Source organism: Dipodomys spectabilis, unplaced genomic scaffold, assembly GCF_019054845.1.
Source record: "Dipodomys spectabilis isolate Male_0828 unplaced genomic scaffold, ASM1905484v1 ptg000207l, whole genome shotgun sequence".
NCBI classification, from domain to species: domain Eukaryota; kingdom Metazoa; phylum Chordata; class Mammalia; order Rodentia; family Heteromyidae; genus Dipodomys; species Dipodomys spectabilis.
Genome location: NW_024870884.1, coordinates 565701 through 589798, shown reverse-complemented (window position 1 = coordinate 589798; position 24098 = coordinate 565701). Strand labels below are relative to the sequence as shown.

At 33.4% G+C, this 24098-nt stretch overlaps 1 protein-coding gene across 12 annotated transcripts in view; it reads left to right on the top strand.

The window, feature by feature from the left end:
- The window catches only part of Pcdh15 (protocadherin related 15), a 450667-nt gene that overhangs the window by 409051 nt on the left and 17518 nt on the right, over window positions 1-24098 (top strand). For 5 of the 12 annotated variants that reach the window (XM_042696488.1, XM_042696486.1, XM_042696489.1 and 2 more), the window contains 5 exons: window positions 1612-1700; window positions 12558-12734; window positions 18422-18640; window positions 20977-20985; window positions 21818-21970. In XM_042696488.1, coding sequence (XP_042552422.1) covers window positions 1612-1700; window positions 12558-12734; window positions 18422-18640; window positions 20977-20985; window positions 21818-21970 — 647 coding nt within the window. Of the gene's footprint in view, window positions 1-1611; window positions 1701-12557; window positions 12735-18421; window positions 18641-20976; window positions 20986-21817; window positions 21971-23998; window positions 24005-24098 lie in introns of all 12 variants that reach the window. The other 7 variants (XM_042696482.1, XM_042696485.1, XM_042696479.1 and 4 more) reach the window with 3 other exon arrangements.

Below are 24098 nucleotides of genomic sequence, written 5' to 3'. Positions count from 1 at the left end.
TTAATTTCTTTCTTTCTTTGATATGATTGATTATTCCCACAACTGAACTTTTTTATTTCTACTTTCCAGAAATATTGAAAGTCTTTTGGACCTACATCTTTTAGCAATGATTTATTTCTGAGCTTCTTTTTTCAAAAAAAGGATTCCATATTATAGTTGACTTTAATTTCTCCCCTCTTTTAATCATGTGCTAAGCATAAACTCAACAGTCATAGATTACCAATATGTCTATGTTACCTAATTCACTAGAACCTTTGGTCCTAATATCTTTTGAACCAGCAGTAAAGGTCCAAGCTGATTATCACCCTCACTAGGCTTTCAGGCAGCTACACTCTTGCACTTCACTGATATTATTTCTTAATTTGTTTTATTGTTTCAGTTTTTTAATCTTGTATCTCAAGGTTCCTTGGGTCTTAATCTTATTGTCTTCTCCATCCTCTTTCAGTGACTTGGTAAGCTCACTTAGTACCACAACTTCAAGTACAAATAAACTACATATTTATCCCAGGTCTCTTTCCTGAATACAAGACATGTAAATCTGGTGAACCGGATTATTCTTGACTCTTTTCTCTTCTAAACCTATGTTCTCTCCCTTAGTGAATGATGTTACACATCTCTCTCTTACACACACTCTCTCTAACATCTAACAATCTGTCTATGTTTCTTTTATCTCTCTACCTATTTACCTATCAATCATCTATCAAACCTGACTAAATACCTTTTCAATAGTTTGTCTCATGAATTGAAATGTATGATTCCTCCACAGAAAAGAAGGCACATTAAACTGCCAAACTTTGTCATGGAGTAGAATTTTTATTTCAAAGCGCATTTTTGGGGGGAGAGTATCTTCATTCAAATATGACAGTCATTTACACAAAAATGAAGTTACCCTGCCATTTGAAGAAAAACAGCTGCCAATATTGAATACTAATGACACCTGTGAAGCTTTCCAACTCGTTAGAACATTAGAAGACATAGTTACCACCCTAAATTTGACAGCTTTCCATTACTTTAAAACATTTCTGATTCGAATGGTGATCACATTAAAGGCTATGTATTTTATTGATATTATGCAATGAAATATGTCATCAGTTGAAAGAAAGAATGAAACTGGTATTTTCTAAATGACCATGACAAGATATTAAAAATGCATTCATGAGAAAAATCATTCTGAAGATTGTAAACATCAGATCGATCTACTTATCTATCTATCTATCTATCTATCTATCTATCTATCTATCTATCTATCTATCTATCTATCTATATTTTTTGTCCGTCTTGGGGCTTGGATGCTGTCCCTGCGCTCTTCAGTTCAAGGCGAGAGCTCTACCGCTTGAGCCACAGTGCCACTTCCAGTTTTCTGATGGTTTATTGGAGATAAGAGTCTCATGGACCTTCCATCCAGGGCTGGCTTTGAACCGTGATCCCCAGATCTCAGCCTCCTGAGTAGCTAGGATTACAGGCATGAGCCACGGGTGCCCATCAAACCTCATATCTTGAAAATGAGAACTATTTATCCTTTCACTTTGTAGCCGGGAAGAAATACTATTTTTGTTATAAAAATTTTGTTGAGTAAAAGTTAATTCTGTTTATTTCTCTTTTTTTTTTCAGGTTTCTGTGGTCAATCAGCTGGACATGCAAGTCATTGTTTCCAATGTACCCCCTACATTAGTGGAAAAAAAGATAGAAGATCTTACAGAGTAATGGATTTTGCTTCATTTTATTTTCATATGATTACGATTTAAATTTAAACAATGTTAAAAATTGCAATATTCATGTTACACATATATTTTCAAAAAAGTTCCCTGGGATAATTGGGTTTATTTTTAACAAGCTACATAGCTTCATTGAAAATATGTCATAAGGGTATCTTTGAATAATTTTCAAAGATAATTCAAACTTCCCAAATTTCAATAATTAAACTGAGAATGTTTTGGTGCATGCATCCCCAAAACTAAAAACTACTATAAATAAGAAATCATAAGATCTTTGATTTGAATATATACCTTGGTGTGCAATCTCAGATAATAATACAAAAGGCTTATTTTCTTTTAAATCAGCAATCTGGCCTGCCCATAAAACAAGCTAATTTTTGCTGTCATATGTTTAGATTACTTGAGATTTTTTTTACAAAAATGAAGGGTAATTTTGAATAATATGTTATTTATTATTCTAAAATATACAGCATGCTCCCCTTCCTCCTTAGAATTGGACAGGTAATATGAAAGAATGGAATATTGTTGACTCTGATTGAGTTTGTCATTTATTAACTTGCTCTTCTTTAATATTTTGTTACTGTCAGGGCTTATCAAAAATACTTTTGTCATTTGTTTCCTAACTCTCTTAATCAAGCCTGACATCACTTATCATTTTCATATTTGTCATTTATTAATGTTTGTCTTAATTGGTTTCAGCTAATAATAAATGGGAGCCATAAACTTGCTGCTGTGCAAGAAAATATCCTCACTTGTAAATTTCCAGAAAAGGCTACAAAGAGATCATTTATCTTTAAGAATTTATGTCAAATGAAATGCAATAGGCATGAATTACAACATGAGTGGTTTTGCTAGGTGTGCAATTATTACATTTCAGGTTTTGATTTTCAGTTGTCCAACACTAAAAGCAATTGTCAAACAGATTGTCTTTCTCATGCCTTATTCCTCTTTCAAAAGAGTTTTTCAAATCCTGTGTTGGTTTAGATTTTTCCTGAGAAGAATTATCTTTTATCACCTTTTGAAAATACACTATCAGATGATGGATATATAATGCTAATAGCTATTGGATCTGATTCAACAATGGGGATTCACCTATGGACATATTGCACAGAGTGCCAGTACATAACTGAACATAAGAATTGTTCTTCCAGGAATCAAAACCAGTAACATACCCATTCCTTGTACAAATTCTTACATAGTAAGTCCCTTTATCACTAAAGCCATTTTCTGTATTTCCCATGAGAAAATGCAGATCTTTTTATGGTATTTTTGTGGTTTTTTAAATGGTTCAACATATTCTTTTTTATTGTGAAAATACCTTACAGAGGGGTTACAATTACATGGGCAAGGTAATGAGTACATTTCTTATCAAGCATTGTTGCCTCCTCCTTTGTTTCCCCTTACCATCCCTCCCCTCCACTCCGCCAAAGTTGTAAAGTTCGTTTTTCGATATAACGTTTTGTACATCTCATTGTTCAATGGGTCCATCTGTATCCCTATTTAAACAATTTGTTTGTTCCCTTTCCCTCCATAAAGTATACCAACATCAAATACAGTGAAAACAGGGGTTATACTGTGGGGGAGGGACATACAAAGCAACAAAGAAATCATCTTATAAATATGTTAGAAACAATCTTGTAGAAACAATCTCAAGAAACAAAAGCCATTTGATTCCTTATCTTGGGATTCATTTCTCCTAACATCAACTTATCTGACCATTTCTGCTTGTGTCAGACATATACTAGTTATTGCAAATAAGGGAAAGCATAGTGGAAAACTTGAATTTCATGTGACTATCACTTTAATTTTTTTCTTTAGGTAGACCCATTTTGAAACTAGAATATAATTCAAAGTTTCCTTGGTAAGCATGAAATCAATACAAACTGGGAGTCTAAAGATCTGCTATAGCTGTTTTGTAAAGGGAAAGATTTTGTAAAGAGAGAGAGGGGAGAGGGAGGAAGAGAGAGAGAGATTTGGTTTAACAGCTACTAGCAGTGTCAGGAAAAGAATACGCAGTAAATTTTAGCTGTTTGAGGCTAAATATGAATCCTTACATTCCCTGGAATGAATTTAAATGGCTCTACTAAATTCTATTGATAATTTTTGTGATGCAATTGTAACTTGGACAACTTTGTTTAGTAATAAAATATAACATTTTCCCTTCATATGGGACCTAAAATGCATCTGTGAAATAAGTTTATAAAACATAATTTGGAAATCTAGCTAAGATACCTATTTCCAGGATGAGAATTCAAGAGTCTCTTGAGAAGTAAAATATGAAGCTACATATGCTAAGTGTTGGCACTTACAGTTGCTTTAAAAAAAAATCAGTGTAATGAAGATTTGGTCTTGAGGGAAAGTATTGAGTTCATTTGAATTCAGTATCTCCAGTCAAGCTCTAGCCTGACTAAGAAGCTTTGGACCAATAAACTAAACTCTGTGTCCTGATGTCTATGTCTTCCAGATAGAGACTTATTCATTACTGTATATACACATGCAAGTTCACACACACACACAAACACTTGGTTTAGACATTGAAGGTTAAATTTCGAATACAGCAAAAGTGCTAGCTACATTGAATTGGTGTTCTTATTTTCTTGCAGTAAATTTGACAATGAAAGTAATAATAAACTGACCTATGTTATGTAGCTAAGTACTGATAATTTCAATAAGACAGAAACACAAGGAACTAATTCAAATTTGTGGAAGATACAGTAGTTAAGATAAGAGAATAGTTAAATAAACTTCTCTGATACGCTGAAATCAAAGCACAAAATATAACAAAGAAAACAGAAAATAAGTGATCACATGCCTTTTTAATGACTTTACATGCCTTTTAAAGACATTACACGCCTTTATAATGACTTCAAGATCTTCAGTAAGATGAAAAGAAATTCACAAAACGTTATTTCCCATATTGTATTCACCACCTACTCTAAAAATTCCTTCAGTTGTATGGTTCTTCTTAGTGGCTGTATCCCACAGTTAAATTATTATACATATTTTCAGTAGCATACTAATTTTCTATAAGTATAGCTTCCATAGAGAATAGTTGAAACTAAAGAAGTTATCATGGGAGAATTATCATAAATGAACTAATTTTATCAGATAATGAAGTGTAGCCATTTCAGTAATGCCATTTTTAAAAATACATGTTTTCATTTATAGGAATGCAATAGCTGTAAAAAAATACACTAAAGTCACACATGAAAATAAAACACAAATTCAGCACATATTAATGAAATACCATTTTTTCACATTAAGTTATATTTCACTGTGCTTTTTTTATAAATAAGAGATAAATGCTGTTCAGTTTTATCCAAAGCTGTTATGACTTGGAGCTAAAATGCTCCCATGGCTCATATTTTGAGGCCCTCAAATTGGTTTATTTTTTTTAATGTCCATGATGGTCCACCATTATGAAAATTATGAAATGTTATGTTTCCATGATAAATGGACCCATTTCATAATGCATTAAGTTAAAACTATACCAGCTCCTTTTCGGAGAAATGTAAAAGGTAACAAACCACTTAATATTTCCCATTACACAGGTGTGTATGGAAAAAAAAAACCATATGGCACTGCTTTTCTATGTATTCTCTGTAGAGGTTTCTAAAATATTTAGGGCCCCTTTGTACTATTTGAAGTTCTTCTCTCTTTGAATCTAATCTAACACTATTTTTCACACAGTTTAAATGAGTGATACACATCCTGTTATATAATATAGATGTTCACCAAAGAGAATGGTTTATTGTTTTTATAGATCAGCACAAGTATTGGTCTAAGGTGTTGGTCACTTTTACTTGGGAGGCTACTTTGGTCAGCAAAAGTCCATCCTTTATTCTCTGAATCATGTTTATGATTCTTGTCGTTCTCACACTTATACACAGTTTATCTCACCCTGTGCTGCTGGTGAGAAATGAATCCACCCATATGTGTCCATTAGAAAATTCCATTTTTATCAGCAAAGTGATAAATAGTATTTTAGATGCTTTTATGTCTCATGAGGCTAAATTTAATTCTCCTTAGCATTCTACCTTATTCCAAAGAGGATATATGTGATTTGCATGACTCATCCAGTAAAATAAGATAAAATGCAATTGAAAAAAAATAAATTTTCAAGATAAACGTAAAAGAAACTAAGAGATGAGAGCAACTTACAGAGAGTCTGCAAAGCCCCCAGAGACTGTAGAAAGTAGAAAACAAGCACAACAAACTGGGCTTTCACCTTTCGTAAAGCCAAAGTAACAGAAGTGAACTAATAAACAAATGGAGGAAAAATGGGATCACTGGTAAAGGTCACAAAGCCAAACCTCTTTTAGTTAGAAAAGTAGAACTACGTGTGAGTCTACTTCATAATCAGGGGAAAATATTTTTATCTGTGGTATATCAGAAAGATCACTTCCCATTACAGAACATAACTTATGCTACAGATCAGGTAAAGTGCCTGTAGGTTTAAATGAATGGAATAAAAGTACAATCAGGAGAGCCTATGTTGATCCCCCCGGTCATCCACAATGTCTACTGATTTCGATAGGATTTTTGAAATAAAATACTGGCATGCACCTAGGATAGAGTTATCAACTTTGCTAGTTACACACAAGCCATTTGTTTCTCAGAAAGACTAAGGTTTACAATCAAGAAATTTGTAAAGCTTCCATATGCATATTAACAAGTAGTGAAAATATATGATATCCTTCCTCCTTATTAGGTTTTGTATAGTAAAAATTTTGTACAATTTTAATCATATAATTAGAGTTATGTGACTTACTGCATTGTACAAAGAAATTAGCTAAAGCTTTGAGAATCGGGTTAATTTCTAGAAAGACAGAGATACCTAGCAGAGGAGTTTAACTTGAATCTGTACCGAGGGGCTAGACAAAGATTGTTCTCCAATACACAGCTTTCCAGTTTGCTTTTCAGCAAACCTAATTAAAAACTCAAACTGTTCCTGAGGGTTAGCTGAGTATGCAAAGGTGAAATATTGTGTGTGTATGTGTGTGTTAAGTAATGTTTATTTTGGCCTTTTCATACTGAAAAAATAAGAAATGGAGAAGAAGGCTGCTGTATTAATTTAAAATAAAGCTAAAAGTTTTACATCAACCCAGAGATTCTACCTCTCTCAAATATACCACTTTTGCTCTTTGATACACACACACACACACACACACATAATGAAATTCTAGGCTAAATTCAATTAAACATGTATATGTACATAACTGAAGAAAGTGATGTAAATTTAAATTTCATTGGCTCTACTAAAAAATCACTTGGTTCCAGGAAAAAAGTAAGTAAATTGAGCCAATTGTTTGTCAATACACTGAGATCGTGATTTTGCTTCAATATTATCTTCATGGAAAAAATTACTTAACTATGATTTTCAATATAGTGTTTCTATTTTGAATAGTTAATGGTTTCAAATGTTGATAGAATTATTAAATCCATTTTTATTATTTATTTTTATTGTAAAAATATTGTACAGAGGGGTTACAGTTACATGAGTAAGGTAATGGGTACATTTCATAACAAGCATTGTTACCTCCTCCTTTATTTTCCCCCTACCATCACTTCCCTCCTGAACTCATCCAACCCCCTGCCACTCTAACATTATAAAGTTCGTTTTCAACATAGTGTCCTGTACATCTCGTTATCACAATGGGTCAATCTGCATCCCCATTTAAGCATTCTGCTATATCCTTTCCCCTCCCCAAATTACAAAAATGTATATACAAGATGCAGAACACACGCATCAAATCCAATGAAAACAGGGGTTATATCGTGGGGGAAGAACATACAAAAGAAACAAATGAATCACATAGTGTATTATAAGTACACTAAAAACACTAGCAAGAAAGAAAAAAAATATTTGTGTCCCTGTCTTGGGGTACATTTTGCTTAACATTACATCATGTGGTCATATGTACATAGTCTTTGACCTCTGCTTGTCCTAGACATGTACTAGTCATTCCAAACAAGGGAAACCAGGGACCTATGTTTCTTTAGGCCTGGCTTACTTCACTTAATATCATTTTTTCCAAGTCTTTCCATTTTCTAACAAAATAGGGCAATGCAATGGAGGCATGGAATTCGTATATATATAAACATATATAATATATAACGTATATTAATATATATATCCACATTTTCTTGATCCATTCATCTATTGAGGGGCATCCTGGTTGGTTCCATATCTTAGCTATGGTAAATAATGCTGTGATAAACATGGTTATGCTGGTAGCTTTGGTATGACCTTGTTTGTGATCATTTGGGTAAATGCCCAAAAGTGGGATTGCTGGGTCATAGATGAGCTCTATGTGGAGTCTTTTGAGGAACCTCCATACTGCTTTCCAGAGTGGTTAAACAAGTTTACATTCCCACCAACAATGCAGTAAGGTTCCCTTCTGCCCACATCCCCTCCAGCATCTGTTGTTACTAGGTTTCTTGATTATAGCCATTCTAACTGTAAACCCATTTTTTAAAAAAAAAAATTCATTCAGATGATTGCAATTATTTTTTTATTTCTTAGAAGATGCATTCTTTATTTCTTTTTTAAAATATTTTTATTGTGAAAATACTGTACAAAAGGGTTACAATTACATGGGCAAGATAATGAGTACATTTCTTATCAAGCATTGTAGCCTCCTCCTTTGTTTACCTTTCTCATCCCTTCCCAGCCTCTCCTGCCCCCCACCTAATCCTCCCCTCCCCCCACCAAAGTTGTAAAGTTCGTTTTTGACATGACAACTTGTACTTCTCATTGTTGCAACGGGTCCTTCACCTGTATCCTTATTTAAACGACTTGTTTTTCCCTTCCCCTCCACAAATTATACCAACATCAAATACAGTGAAAGCAGAGGTTATACTGTGGGGGAGGGCATTCTTTATTTCTTAGAAGATAAAGCATGACCAGTTATCTTTCTTGAGGAAGTTGGCTAATATCAGATACTACCTTGCACTATTTGTATTGTTTTTTTATTTTTTATCAGCATATTTTAACTGTACAAAGAGATTTAATTGTGATAATTCCCTTTTACACATAAACTTTGCCAAACTTTATAATTGAATTGTAAAGTCTATTACTGTGTTGTTTTAAAAATTAAAGCCAGGGAAATACAAACTGGATAATAACCAATTTTCATGCTTAGGAGGGACCAGAAGAGAAATAAAGGATGCTGCACAGGAAACAGTATCCCAAGTCTTTCCAGTCTGGCTCCGCACAGGCACCCAGCTCTCTACAGGCACCCAGCTCCCTACTGCTGCTATAACACACACTTCTTCTTACAGGGAGCTCATTTCATTAAAGCTATGCTATCTATTGCTCAATATAACCTTCATTCTCAGAGAACGCTTCAAGATCGTATTCCCTAAGGATTGATGATTGATGTTCCTTTTCTCTCATTTCATGAAGCTCATTCATGAGAAAAAAATATAATCTTGTTCTGACTTGAGCACTTGCATGAAGGTTTACTTTTCTAATACTTCTAGGTAAATCTTACTGGATTAATTAGGACTTGATTTTTAGAGTAATTTGAATTCATAGCAAATAAAAAAGGAAAGGACAGCTATTTCTCATATACCTTCTTTGATCTCCAGATATACGTAGTTCCTTTTATGATCAGTAGCCCCTTTTCTTGACAGTTGATCCTGATCTAAATTGTTGTAATCAAAGTACATGGTTCACTCTAGCACATTCCTTGGATGAATAGTGTATAGTGACATGTATCTAGCAATACAACATTATACAGAACATTTTACCAACCCCCAAACTCCTAAGCTCCTTCTGTTCATCCCTCCCTCAGCCTATTTCTAGGAACTCTTCTTGTTCATGTATTAATTAAGTTTTGTCTCTTTTTTTGCCAGTCCTGGTCTTGAACTCAGGGCCTGGGCTTTGTCCCTGAGCCTCTCTGTGCTCAAGGCTAGCATTCTACCACTTGAGTCACAGCACCACTTTCAGCTTTTGTTGTTTTTGTTTATGTGGTACTGAGGAATCAAACCCAGTGTTTCATGCATGCTAGGCCAATATTCAACCACGAAGCCACATTCCCAACCAAGTTTTGTCTTTTCCAAGATATTATGCACAATTGACTCCCTCTGTCTTCCAGTGTCCTGTTTACAGATTCAATCAAGTATGGATGGATATTTTTTATGTCAATACTGAAAATATGAAGACATATTTCTTGTCCCTATTTCCTAAAAATTCCAGTATAACAACTCTTCGAGTGATGTTTACATTGAATTAGCGCATAGGTAATCTAGGAGTGATTCAAAGTATATTGCAAGTGGCTCAAGTAGCCTGAAACAAAAAGTTTGGGGACCAGCCTAGGCCCTGAGTTCAAGTGCCAGGACCAACACACATACCAAAAATAATTTATTTCCAACATATATGTCTCAATTGCTTTTTATTCTGTAAATTTATTGTAGGCTTTTGCTTTTGTACAAAAAATATTTGTTGAATTCATTTCAAATTATTGTAACCCAATTAAAATATTAAATATTAAAAAGTATATAGCAGGATGGGGATGGGAAGGTGGCTCAGTAGTAGAGTGCTTGCCTTGCATGCATGAGGCCCTAGGTTTGATTCCTCAGCATCACATAAGTAGAAAAGGCTGGAAGTGGCACTGTGGCTCAAGTGGTAGAGTGCTATCCTTGAGCTGAAGAGCTGAGGGACAGCACCCAGACCCAGAGTTCAATCCCCATGACCTACCAAAAAAAGAAGAATATATAGCAGGATATGAATAGATTATTTCCAAACACTTTATTATTTTTGTAAAGAATTTAAGATTAGTAAAGTTTGATATTCACAAGAAGTCATGGAACCAATCCCCTGGGCATACTTTACTTGGAGCCACATGATATGTATTATCTTTCACATTTATTTGTTCAATAATAGTTGATTTTTCCATGTGTTTAAGGTAATACATCTATAGATTTGTTTTCGAGTTGTAGGGTTTGAACTCAGGGTCTGAGCACTGTCCCTATTTTTTTTGCTCAAGGCTAGCATTCTCACATTGACTCACAACCCCACTTCCAGTTTTCTGGTGGTTATTTGGAGCTAAGAGTCTCACAGACTTATCTGCCCCAGATATCTTCAAACCCTGATCCTCATATCTCAGCCTCCTGAGTAGCTAGGATTATAGGGGTGAGCCAACAGCACTTAGCAATCATTTCTTTTTTACACTGAATAATATTCCATTGAATGGATGTAGTATAATTATGTATTCATGTATTGAAGATAACTTGGTTGCTTATAAGTTCTGATTCAGGCCAAAAATAAGTAAATAATCTGGTCTATCTATAGTATAAATTTTATAGCCATCATTATCAATTTAAACAGAATGAACATTTCGTACCAATAGCAGTGAAAATATATAACATAGATTTGACTAGGGACTGACATAATTATATGTTACTGCCCTGAAATAATTAGGAACATGTTTAGTGTTTAGTGCTTTGGTATTGCTGCACACCAAATGAAAATGTTTATACTATTCATCTTAATGTAGTAGAACTCATGTCTCCCAGCAACTGAGGGAAATGTGTATAGAGCTAGCTGTATCAATAAGACAATGGAAATGGAGTGAGGGGTGAAAGGTCAATAACATGGAGAGTTCAAGAGGCCTGAGAAACTACATCTATAGGAACAGTTTTATACACAAAGTCTAGTGTCATTAATCATACATAGATAAATCCTGGCTACTTTATCCACTTGGCTTTGATTACAGAACCAAATTTGTATATATGAAAGCCCTGGTTTGTATAACTTGCAGATTTTTGTGGCATGGGGCAAGGATAGGGAAAGATAACTGCTAAAAACTCTCCTAAGGTGGGATTTCTAAAAAATTAAACAAGTTTTGATGTGTCTTAAATGAGAGAGTGCTTATCTAACAAGTATGAGGCCCTAGCACTAACATTCATTATTTTCTCAAATAAAAATCAGCATGTTTTCAGGGAAAGAACATAAGTGTCAATCGGATGAAAACAGCAACAAATTCTTATCCTTCTTTCTGTGTCTCTAATGAGAAGTAGGAGTGATACCTGTGCAAATCCTTAAGTGCATATTTTATATCCATGGAAACAAGTGATTGAAGTAGCACTTGTCTTCCATAGGCCAATGACTAGGATTGCACAGGTTGGCATTTTATTACTAAAATGGGGAAGGGAAAATTTGCAAACATTTAGGGTTTGTTATTGCCATTTTTGTTGCATTTTTTCCTATCTTTTCTATTGGATACTACTGATTCTATGTGAGAAAGGACATCTTTTAGTTGATTTTTTCCCCAACCTGAAGTTTCTAATCTTTGAACACAATATTTAACAGTCACCTTTTAAACGAATCATTGTAAAATGCGTTTATATTCATTCATTGCTATAAAGTTCAAGGGCTCATCATTGCTTTAGCAGGACAGGGACCTTGCACCAACAGTCAGGTGCCATGGCTACAGACTCTGTATTGCAGAGTCATTTATGACACCAACCATGAGAGATCAAATGTCCCTAAGGACCCCAAGGAATCTTTCCAGACTCAGTTTCATTTGTACAAGGTATTTGTCACATCCCAAGGGGTAGATAAAGCACCCAAATAATGTCTTAACTTCAAAATGTCTACACTTAAAGAGAAAATGGTTGATGAGCCCTTACTACCTCATTTACCTTACAATATCTTTGGGAGTTACTTGCTGAAATCAATATAGAGAATTTGTTGAAGGGTTGCTACTCAGTAAACACTCTTAAAGACCAGGCCGACATGATTTTTCATGTATTGAATGACATTTCAAGTTGGAGGGATTCTTTTCCCTTCCAGACTGCCCAGCATGTCATGTTTGCATTTTATTTGATGTGTAGGATTCTGGATCGCTACGTTCAGGAGCAAATTCCTGGTGCGAAGGTTGTGGTGGAGTCCATTGGTGCTCGCCGACATGGAGACGCCTTTTCTCTGGAAGATTACACCAAATGTGACTTGACCGTCTATGCAATCGACCCCCAAACAAATAGGGCCATAGACCGAAATGAGCTTTTCAAGTAAGTACTTCTTATTTGATTTTAATTTTTAAATTATATTTTTATTATCTTTGTGTAGGTGTTCAAAGGAGTTGGCATGTATCAAATCCGCCTTAAGTACAATGCATTTGATGGATGTCACCTCTTTGATTGTTCTCCTCACTTCTAAACCCAAACCCTTCCCTTCAATTTTCCTAGTTTCACAGGGCATGAATACTTCTTAATGCCTATAATATTTGTAGGGTTACAAAGCACCTGCAGTTAATTCGAATTTAAAGCTATGTTTGAACATAAAGTTCAAAGCCCAACAAAATGTTGTTGAAAGTTAAAAAAAAAGAAATAAAAAAGGAAGCAACAACACTAACAAAAATCGAAGTCAGTCCGAAGGTCTTTATACCATCTGTTCAGACCCAAACATTTGCTCGTTGGTATTCAGAAGGTTTGTTCCCACGGGTCCATTATTTGTAAGAGTCAGGAGCAGCTCTTTGGGATGATCTTTTGGTCATTCACTTGCCCTGGATATTTGAGAGAAAAATATGGATTCTAACAATAGCATTTCTCCTGAATCACTATCAGTAGGCAAACAGTGGTAAAAAGAAATACAACTTTCTTACAGATTTCTGAAGCACCAAAAGTTAGTCCCAGATTTCCTGCCTTGCTTTTTCCCATAACTTTTGTGATATATAATCCTGGTGTAAACCCAAATCATATATATATATATATGTACATATATATATATGTACAACACTCAAATAAAATGGAGCTAAAATATGAAGATTCCTCAGAATCTAAACATAGAACTACTTTATGATCTTGCAATACCACTCTTGCGCATTTATCCAAAAGATTACATATCAAGATACTTTCAAGACAGTTACATCATAAAGTTTATTGCTGCACACTATTTACTCTCTGCAGCCCAGGTGTTGCTGGATTGAGAAAATGTGATCTATGCATATGAATTTTATTCATTCATTGCAAAAAATGATATATTACATAATTTGCAAAAAATGGAGAGATCTGGGGAAAATTCTGCTAAGTGAAGTTCAATCAGGCCCAAAGAGACAAAGGATACACTGTCTCTTGTATGTGGAAGCTAGAGCTAAGTTATACATGCAAAAGTAAACACCAATGGGGTTGTATCCAAGCATGTACACAAATATATTAAGTGAAATACAGTATTTACAGGGGAAAATTAAAAAATGTAAAAACAGTTACAAGCGATTGGAATTCAAGCACTCTTCTTTTTCCTAAGGGGGGAGAAATACAGTGGTACTTGAAAGGGGAGGCTACAGAGGAATGAAGAGGGGATCTGCAATAATATTCAGTTCATATCTTCTGCAGCTAGGAATGTGGAAAGGACATGTTGAGGGGAGTGTGGGAAATGAGGGCTGATAAGGATAATATACATTGTACTTATGAACTGACTTGCTGAATGGTAACTTCTTTGCACAACTATTTAAAGATAATAAAATGGTAATGGTGGATAAAGAAAATAAGGAAAAAATAAAATAAAAGGAAAGTAGCTATCGACAAATAAAGTTACTACATATTTTCCATTGGATGCTATTTGAACAATGATTATTTCCACATAACCTGTCACTGGATTCTGCTTTCCTCTGGTGACACCTAGCGTCCAATAGGATTTCAGATGGACCATTTGTCTTTTAAAAGTTTTTAAATTTATTATTTTGTCTGTTATAGGCCTTGAACTCAGGGCCTGGGTGCTGTCCTGGAGTTCTTTTCTTTAAGGTTAGCACTCTATCACTTTGAGACACAGCTCCACTTCCAGATTTTTAGAGGTTATTGTAGTTAAATGTCTCATGGTAACTTTTCTGCCTTGGCTGGCTTTTCACAGAAGTCCTCAGATCTCAGCCTCCCGTGTAGCTAGGATTACAAGTGGGAGCCACCGGTGACTGGCTGAAAGGTCATTTAAATTAAGGGAGGGATGGGTGAGAATATTGAAAGGGATGAAATTGATCAAGATACATTGTATTCATAATCTGTTCTGTTAAATGGCAACTTCTTCATAGAACTACGTAAAAGTAATAAAATCCAAAAGTAATAAATAAACAAATTTTACAAAATAAATTAAAGCATTCAAAATGGAAAAGATATTTATATGTGACCTTATGTATGTATTCAAAGGTTATATGTCTATGTATGCACACATACATATATAATGTACATACAAGTTCATAATTTCATAATTTAGCTTTATATTTAAAATCAGAACAACATATAAAATTTTCCATCACTAAATTTACATATTTATTCACTCTATTGTGGTTGTACCCATATTTAGGGAATATATATTCATGTTTTATTAAACTATAAATTCTGAATTAACTTCAACTCAGTTAATTAACAACAATTCTCTGCTCTTATTTTAGCAACAATGAAGTAGAGATTTAATATTAATGTAGCTTTAAAATAGCCACAGTGACTGTATATATTATGTGTATTAGAGGTAGGTAGAGGAGCTATAAATTATTAAAGTATTGCCTTGGGGATGTTCTTCTTAAACATTTGAGCTACTCTATGGGAAAACGCTGTACTAGTTTAAACCTTTGGATTGGTTTTCAGGTAGTTTATAACGAAATATACCTATATGTATACTATGTGTGTATATGAAAAGCATCTACTCTATAGTAGCAGAAGTTATGAAAATGTAGCTTTTAACAATGCGCAGGTACAGGAAAACATAGTTTATTACCTAATACCAAGAATAATGGAAGTAGTCTTTCAATTTCCCCTTATTCTGAAATCTTAGCATCTGAGGATTTTACAGTTCTCATAGTAAATTAGAAACCAAATTAATAGTTACACTAGTATGTTCAAAATAACTCTCTTTTTTTGGTTGGTCATGGGGCCTGAACTCTGGGCCTGGGCACTGGGGCTAGGCTCTTCTGCTCATGGCTACCACTCTGTCACTTGAGCCACAGCGCCACTTCCAGATTTTTCTTTTTATTATTATTAGTAGTAGTAGTATTAATAAGTTTTTTATTGTGAAAATACCTTACAGAGGGGTTACAATTACATGAGCAAGGTAACGAGTACATTTCTTATCAAGCATTGTTGCCTCCTCCTTTGTTTCCCCTTCCCATCCCTGCCCTCCCATCGCCCCCCCCAACCCTGCCAAAGTTGTAAAGTTCGTTTTTTGACATAATGTCTTGTACATCTCATTGGTGCAATGGGTCCACCTGTATCCCTATTTAAAAAATTTGTTTGTTCTCTTCCCCTCCCCAAATTATACCAACATCAAAAACAGTGAAAACAAGGGTTATGTGGGGGAGTGGCATACAAAGCAACAAAATATCATCTTATAAATATGTTAGAAACAATAGCAAGAAAGAAAAACCATTCCACTTATGTGATGTTGAGGAATCAAACCCAGGGCCTCATGCATATAAGGCAAGCACTCTAGCACTGAGCCACATTCCCAGCCCCCTCACAATAACTTTTTAAATTAGGTTTCAATTATTTTTAAAAAAAATGTTGTAAGGATTTGGAGATCTGTATGACTCTTAATGATATGCTAATACTATGCATATTTTGTTTTGCATACTTACTGATATTTGATTTTTCTAATTTTACATGTGAGTTCATTAGATTTTGTAGAAATTATAAATTGCTTTTCTCTTGCTTTTATTTCCTTTAAACTGTCTTATTAGACCCCACCCCCCATTTTTTTTCACTTTTCGTTTTGCTTTTGTTATTATCATTGTTTTTTCTGCAGTATTCTAAATTATTCTCTCAAAATATTTAAATGCCTTTATTGGAATATAATTACATCCATTAAAGTGTTTAATCTAATGGTTTTTAGTAGATTAATAGAGTTTTGCAACTATCACCATTAATCATGTTTACAGATTTTTATAAACTTAACAACATTATTAAAAGAAAGGGAAATTGATAAACACTAGTCATTACTTTTTCCCTAACCTCAACCATAATTATCAGTAATCTAATTTCTACTACTATATATTCAAAAGTTGTAGATAAGTTTAAAAAATATTCCTCTTAGGTAATAGCTGATATTTTATACTGTACTTCCCACCATGTATAATCTATATAAAGAATAAAATCCCTATAAAATCCCAAAATTATTCTTAATTGAGATCAATAAGCATACCTTGAAATTCCTATGAAACTACAAAAGACTCCAAATAGCCAAAGCCACGTTGAATAAAATGAATAAAGCCAGAGGCATCAGACTACGACACTTCAGAATACCCTATAAAGCTACATACTCTGGCATTAAAAAAAATGGCAAATGTAAAACACAATGTAACATAATACTGAGCCCTCGAATAAAATTTCATATTACAAACAATAGCTTTCCAAAAAAAACCCAAGAATTTATACTAAGGGAAGGAGCAATCTTCTCAGCAAACGTTTATGGGGAAGCTGGGCTTCCTCAAAAAATAATATTCATTTTTATTTGTTTTTCACCCTGGGAATCTAATTCTCATAGATCGTAGGTACTCTCTTCCATCTGCCACTTTCAAAGCACCTTCTTATTTTTCTTCCTGACATTGTAGTTTGGGTAATTTTAATTACTATGTTTTCAAGTTCATGAATTCTTCTGTGTGAACTTGTTGGTGAGTTCACTATAAAAATATATATTTAAAAAAGACCAGGTCCTATTCAGAAATATAAGTATATACCAAATAGCTAAAATAAAAGTTTTTTAACATTATAAAAAGAAATTCTTCATCTTATTTGGGGAGCGGAAATGAAATAACAAAATGTTAAAATAAGGATACAGGATCTTGATATATTTTTTAAAGAGCAATTCATAATATCCCATTATATTCTTTCCTACCAATTCCAAGACTCTACTGAATCTCCTCATTAATGCAAACATATTGTCTAATTCCCAGTGGATTCTGTAATTTAATAATTGGAGGTCTGTAAATATTTTTAAGTTATCTTGGACTTCTTATATTAATCTGTCATGGATGGGTGAAAGGGGTGACATTGAACAAAATGCATTTTTGAAATAAACTGCTTTGTTGAATGACAGTTCCTTTGTATTAATACTTAGAGATAATTTAAAAATATACTTTTGTACAAAAACTGCTTAAAGATAATAGTAAAAAGTAATATTTTTAGTCTTTGTAATCAGTATTGTAATGTTTTCTGTTGACAGAACACTCGTCAAGACACAAAGATATAAAATGTATGAATATATTTTTAAACAATAGTATATAATTTAGGATATTATATTTATTTCATTAGATTAACTTTGTAAGAATCTCAACATAGTTCAATGATATGGATAATCAGTTTTCTCTAGTCTTCAAGAAAGGGTTATTGTCACTAATATTTGTTACACTTTTCTGACTTTTCTGTATACTTTTTGTTGTTGTTGTTGTTGGTTGTGGGGCCTGAACTCTGGGCCTGGGCGCTGTCCCTCAGCACTTCAGCTCAAGGCTAGTGCCCTACCACTTGAGCCACTGTGCCACTTCTGGCTTTTTCTGCTTATGTGGTGCTGAGGAATCGAACCCAGGGCCTCATGCATGCAAGGCAAGCGCTCTACCACTGAGCCACCTTCCCAGCCCATGTATACTTTACATAATAATCAATACTTCAAATGAGTTTGCTTTATTAAAAGTGTTAAGACTTTATGGAAACATACTTTATATTTAAATGTTACTTTCTCCTTTAACAGCATTTATTTTGCTATTTATTTAACCATAAAGATTTTTAGATGGAAAACTACTCGATATCAATAAAGACTTTCAGCCATATTATGGAGAAGGAGGACGCATTCTGGAGATCCGGACTCCAGAGGCAGTAACCAGCATTAAAAAGCGAGGAGAAAGTTTAGGATACACAGAAGGAGCTTTGCTGGCTCTGGCCTTCATCATCATCCTCTGCTGTATCCCTGCCATCTTGGTGGTCTTAGTCAGCTACAGACAGTAAGTATACAAGGATGCTTAACATGGATCATTTCACAGGAACATGTTCAGAAAAACCATACCTGGTAATGTAGTTTTGTAGTTACTGTGTAAACCTTCTGGGATTGTCATTCTTCTTGAACCAAGACACTTTGTTCAAGAAATGACAATGCAAACTCATTTCTCACAGATGGCTCAATGTTTCTATGCCTCTACTAGATTTCTATCTCCTAAGATTAGTACATTACAACTTGTAATTTTGTTCTTTCCCTTTTTAAAGAGATCGCTAAAGAATGGCATGAAGTATCCTGGCAAAATGTAATATCCTATCCAAATGCCATTCTTCCCACTTCCAAAGATAGGTTTATATCCTCCCTACATTAGCATGTTAGGTTTTTATCAATACATTAATAGTTTTGCACAGAGATAGAAATGAAAAGTCACAATGGAACAGGTATGATGTTCCATGTATTTGCCTTATTCTTGGGCAATTCCACAGAGATGGAAATGAAAAGTCACAATGGAACAGGTATGGTGTTCCATGTGTTTACCTTATTCTTGGGCAATTGCTAGAGCCTATCTTTCAATATCTGATAACATATTTAAGCTGTGCAGACTTTGTGTTTTTCTATTTTCTACGGTTGAACACAGGCATTTACTATATGTATATTTTAATGTCACTTTTATACCTTCTAAAGGATTAAACCAATTCTTAAACCAATAATTGAGGTAGGTTAGGAATAGGTTGGATTTGACACTAAGAATGGAAAACTTTGTGATTGGGAACTATGAATTTTTTTTTCTGGAATTAGCTGCCAAGGCTTTTTTCTTTTTTTAAGAAAAAAAATTATTTTTGTTGCAGAGTACAGAGGGGTTATGGTTACATAAGTCAGATAAAGAACACATTTCTATTTGAAAAATATCGCGTCTTCCCTGGCTCTCTACCATTTGTTTCCTCTTATCCCACCCGCAAGGAAAATGGGGACCAGTTTAAGAAGGAAGTAACTGTGCCGATGGTTAAAACAAAAGAAAAGAAAAGAAATAGCAAATAGATAAATCACACATATTACTCAAGGTAACAAATACAAGAGATAATATTAGGGCTGCTTTTCATCATATAAAGACATTCAGGGAAGGTAGTATGATATTTCTATATAACTGCTCTCTTCGATCAAACACTGACAATTTTCATTCAGATTGAATAAGGCAATATAACTCACATCTGAAAATTTTAAAAATATACGCTCTGCCAGAAGATAATTTAAGAATATTTTAAACACAAAATCAATATAAAACTCTTAATATAACAATTAGGCTGACATATTGGAGTTTATCCTTTAAAAATTTAATTGATGTATTAAATGTAAATCTATAAATGAATAAATGAATAAACAGTACTGAATATATTTTGTAAACCTTTAAGTTATTGTATATAATTAGTTTTCACATGTATTTTGTATTACATTTCTCCCTTTCACTCAATTATTTCCTAAAGGGAGTATCATGCTATCCATAAAAGTAGTGAAAAAAATTCTTTGGCACACAAAGTAAGGATCAAAACTGAAGAATTATGGATGTCATAGTCAACAGACTAAAATTCCACAAATGCTAAAATGCTTAACATATAAACATTTTATAAAGGAATTATTCAGTAGCCTTTTAGTTAGTATGTATAGATTCAGTTTAGTTGTGGATTCTCATAGATTAAAAACATTAAATAAATTTGTCCCTGCTTATTTATCAAAGAAAATTTCTAATATTTAAAGATTTAATATATACTTGTACATTCTGTCTATAAATGAAGTAAAAAGGAGTGGCTATTCTTTTATATTTTGACGGAGTTTGGAATTTTCTATGTCTGGAAAAACAAAAGCAAACAGAATAGAAAAATATGAAAAGCATGATTCCAAGAGTGACCTCCTCCAATTTTAGCTTCAGCTTCATTGTGAAGCCAAGGGTTTAATCAGGGATTGCTGCAGGACTAACTCCCTTCAGTAAACCACCAACAAGATAATTAAAAAGATCCAATCATCTTCAGTTTTTCCTTTCTCCATTAAATTAAAAAAATCATATCTCTGTGTTTAATTCATTTTTCTTATTCCATTTGGTTCATTCATTCATTTTCTGTAACAAATATTTAACAGCTTCATAACTGCATTGAAAACGAGAATGTGCCCCTCTTTTTCACTGTCTGATTGAAATGCTTAACTTCCTTATCATGTCCTTAACTATGTCATGAGTTTAACTTGAAAATAATTCACAATTTAGGGGAAATCATGTTAAAACAGTACATGTAATACCTCTAATGCATCTCTCTCTCTCTCTCTCTCTTTCTTGCTCATTGCTTTCCCAAACAGGTTTAAAGTGTAAGTATAATTATGAGTGTGTTACTCATAATTCCATTTAATACAAATTGTAGTTCAAGACCAGCCCAAGCAACAGTGTTGAAATCATACTTCAACTGTTAGAGAAAAGGCTCCAGTACAAATTTAAAACAAAGTATCCCAGAATCCTAATTATAATGCAAGAATCACAGAATGTAATCTCTGTTAGGTAATATAAAAAATAGTGATTTTTAACTAAAATAACTTTTCAGAAGAGATGGAAAATAAAGGAAAGAAATCCTTGCTGTGCCTTGTTTTATGAAAGAGATCCATAAACCAAGGAGCAGCTTTCCACCACATTTTAAAATTTAAATTACTCATTTTTATTTGGGTAATTCAACATTTATGGGATGAAAACTGATGATCACTAGCAGTGTGACTGTTAAGTCAGGATACCCATATTTATATTTAGATCGTCAAGCATATGTAAATTCTTTGTGGCAATGTTTCAAAGTTCTTTCTCCTAGCTTTTCATGGAAATGTATGTGAAATATTATATAGTGTTCCTATTATGAAATAATGAAACCCCAGAACTTGCTATGCTATTGAGTTTAATATTGCCATTTAGTTTCATTAACGTGGGCTTCCATGAGTTCTATCTAGCCTTTTTTCATGGAGTCGACATGTTAGAGAACATTGTATGGCAATGGTCCCCAGAAAGGATGATTCTGTCATTTTAGCTGCCCAAATACTGTTATACCAGTATTTTTAAGTGGCTATCTCAGAAAACTAAACCTCCCTATTCAAAGACAGTCAGTAGATATGTGTAAGATTTCTACAATGAGTTTTACCAGACAACCTTACTCTACCCAAGACGCCAGGCTGAGTGCACCAAGACAGCACGAATTCAGTCTGCAATGCCTGCAGCCAAGCCAGCAGCTCCCACACCTGCGCCTGTGGCCGCGCCCCCGCCCCCACCCCCGCCCCCGGGTGCACATCTCTATGAAGAACTGGGAGATAGTACCATGTAAGTACACCTTTCAGGAGATGCCATGTGTTGAGTTTAACTCAAACCTGATGTAAAAATACAGGTTATTTGGATTTATTTTTAAACTGAAAAAGAGGCAAAAATGAAAACTCAAGGGAACTTGAAAATCAATAGCCAAAAATAGAAAAGAAAAAAAGAAACGCAGTACTCGAGTACTCATTTGAGGATGCAGTTATCAGCCCATCTTCAGGGTCAGAAAGACATTTTTCTAAAAAACCTGTAAATAGATTCTGGAAACTAGATATTTTCATGTAGGAGGGAAGAAGAAAGCACATCATAAAATGGTAATTCCCAGTTTGAGATCCAAGACATTTCCCATTTAGTAATTTAGTAAACAAAATAACTTAAACTCATGGACGTTTCTCATATAGTATTTTAGAATATTTCACCATAGTGTAATGAAAATCTGATGAAATTAAAGAAATTCAAGATCTAAATAATGAACTAACACCCATTTCCTTGTTACTGACAGTGATCTATTATTTCTTAACATTCTCCTACACTATTGGGAATTTCTAACTCAGTTTAAAGCATGTATTTTGTAAGAAACAATTAATATGCTGTTATATCAAACATTTCTATCAAATGATGCTATTTACATAACCAACTTACTTTTTGTAATGTGTAGTTGGTCTATATGTTGAAAGTTTCTGAATAACTAATTATGGCCTGACATGGAAAATAAGCAAAAATATAAAAATTAGAATATTCCTAAACTGAATTCAAAAAAATCTATTAACTAGAGTTTAGTGAGGAAAAGGACTAAAATATACCTGTGAGACTTGCATTTACTAGCAAAGTAAGTCTTAAAACTCCTGAAACCCTCTTTTAATGGGGCAACCAGTTTACACAGGTATTTTAATATTGTATGATACACTAATAATATCAAACATGCACTGTTAGATAATTTTTAATACTGATAAATTTTATATATATTCTATTTTAATGTTAAAATTGAAACATAACATAGTGTTTTTACAATAATAATACAATGATCATGCTTTAAAAACATACTTCTTTTGTGTTTTTTTTTTTTTTTTACTTTTTTCCCTAAGTTGAATATAATGGTCTCTTTTTGACTTATTGCTGAATTAGGAATTGAGCCAATATATTTGATTCTCTTTGGTTATGATGCCTACCACTAGCAAAAAGTTTTAGAAAATAAAGCATTAAGCACAAAGGTAAGTGTATTAACATAGAAGATAAAGGAAGGACACATTTTCATTTTAATAGAAACAGGAATATTGAAGCATTACCTGGAATCAATATAGTTTGGCAATGGTAGTTTGCATGTAACAGCACATAAAAAATTATTTGAAAAATTGTAATAAAACAAAGTTAATAGAAGGTTTGCAGTTATATGTTGAGAAGTTTTAAGTTCTATATATTTAATTCTCATTTTAAGAAATGTTTACCCTCTCAAATATTTTGTAGGGATTCTTGTTAGTTATGACAAATGAATTAATTTGAAGTGAGTTGCTATTATTTTAAAAAGAAAAAATCAAAGCTAATTTGAAAACAAAATCTTCACAAAGTTATTTGTTACTTCATATACATTTTACTTCTCTGAAATATAGATCTTAGTAATTACCCATTTCCTTTTTCCAAAACAAAATATCTCTTTTTTTTTATCAGTCCATATGCTCTAAACTGGATTTCATATTTAGGACATAGGATCAGTTCTTAATTATATATAAAAATTATATTTCAGGTTTGAATTAACTAGTTTTCACAGAAGGGAATTTTACATACCAGAAAACAGATTATGATAAATAATTTCATGTGATAATACACCCAAATAAATTCCATGCAATTATATAAAAATGCTAGTAAATATCATTATAATGAATAAACATAAGAAATTTACAAGGTGTGTTATCTTTCTTGGATATACATATTGTGTAAAGCAAGTTCCTGTTAGTATTTTTATAATCATAGCCAATTAACTGTAGTTAAAACTTTTTTTTTCTATCACATGTTTTCTCTTTCTCACCTGTGGATACATAGGCATAAGTAAGTAATTAATATCATTCTCATACAAGGGTATTAGAACTCAAATGTAACAGAATAGACTAAATGCTGTTTTTACTGTATATGAAGTAATCAT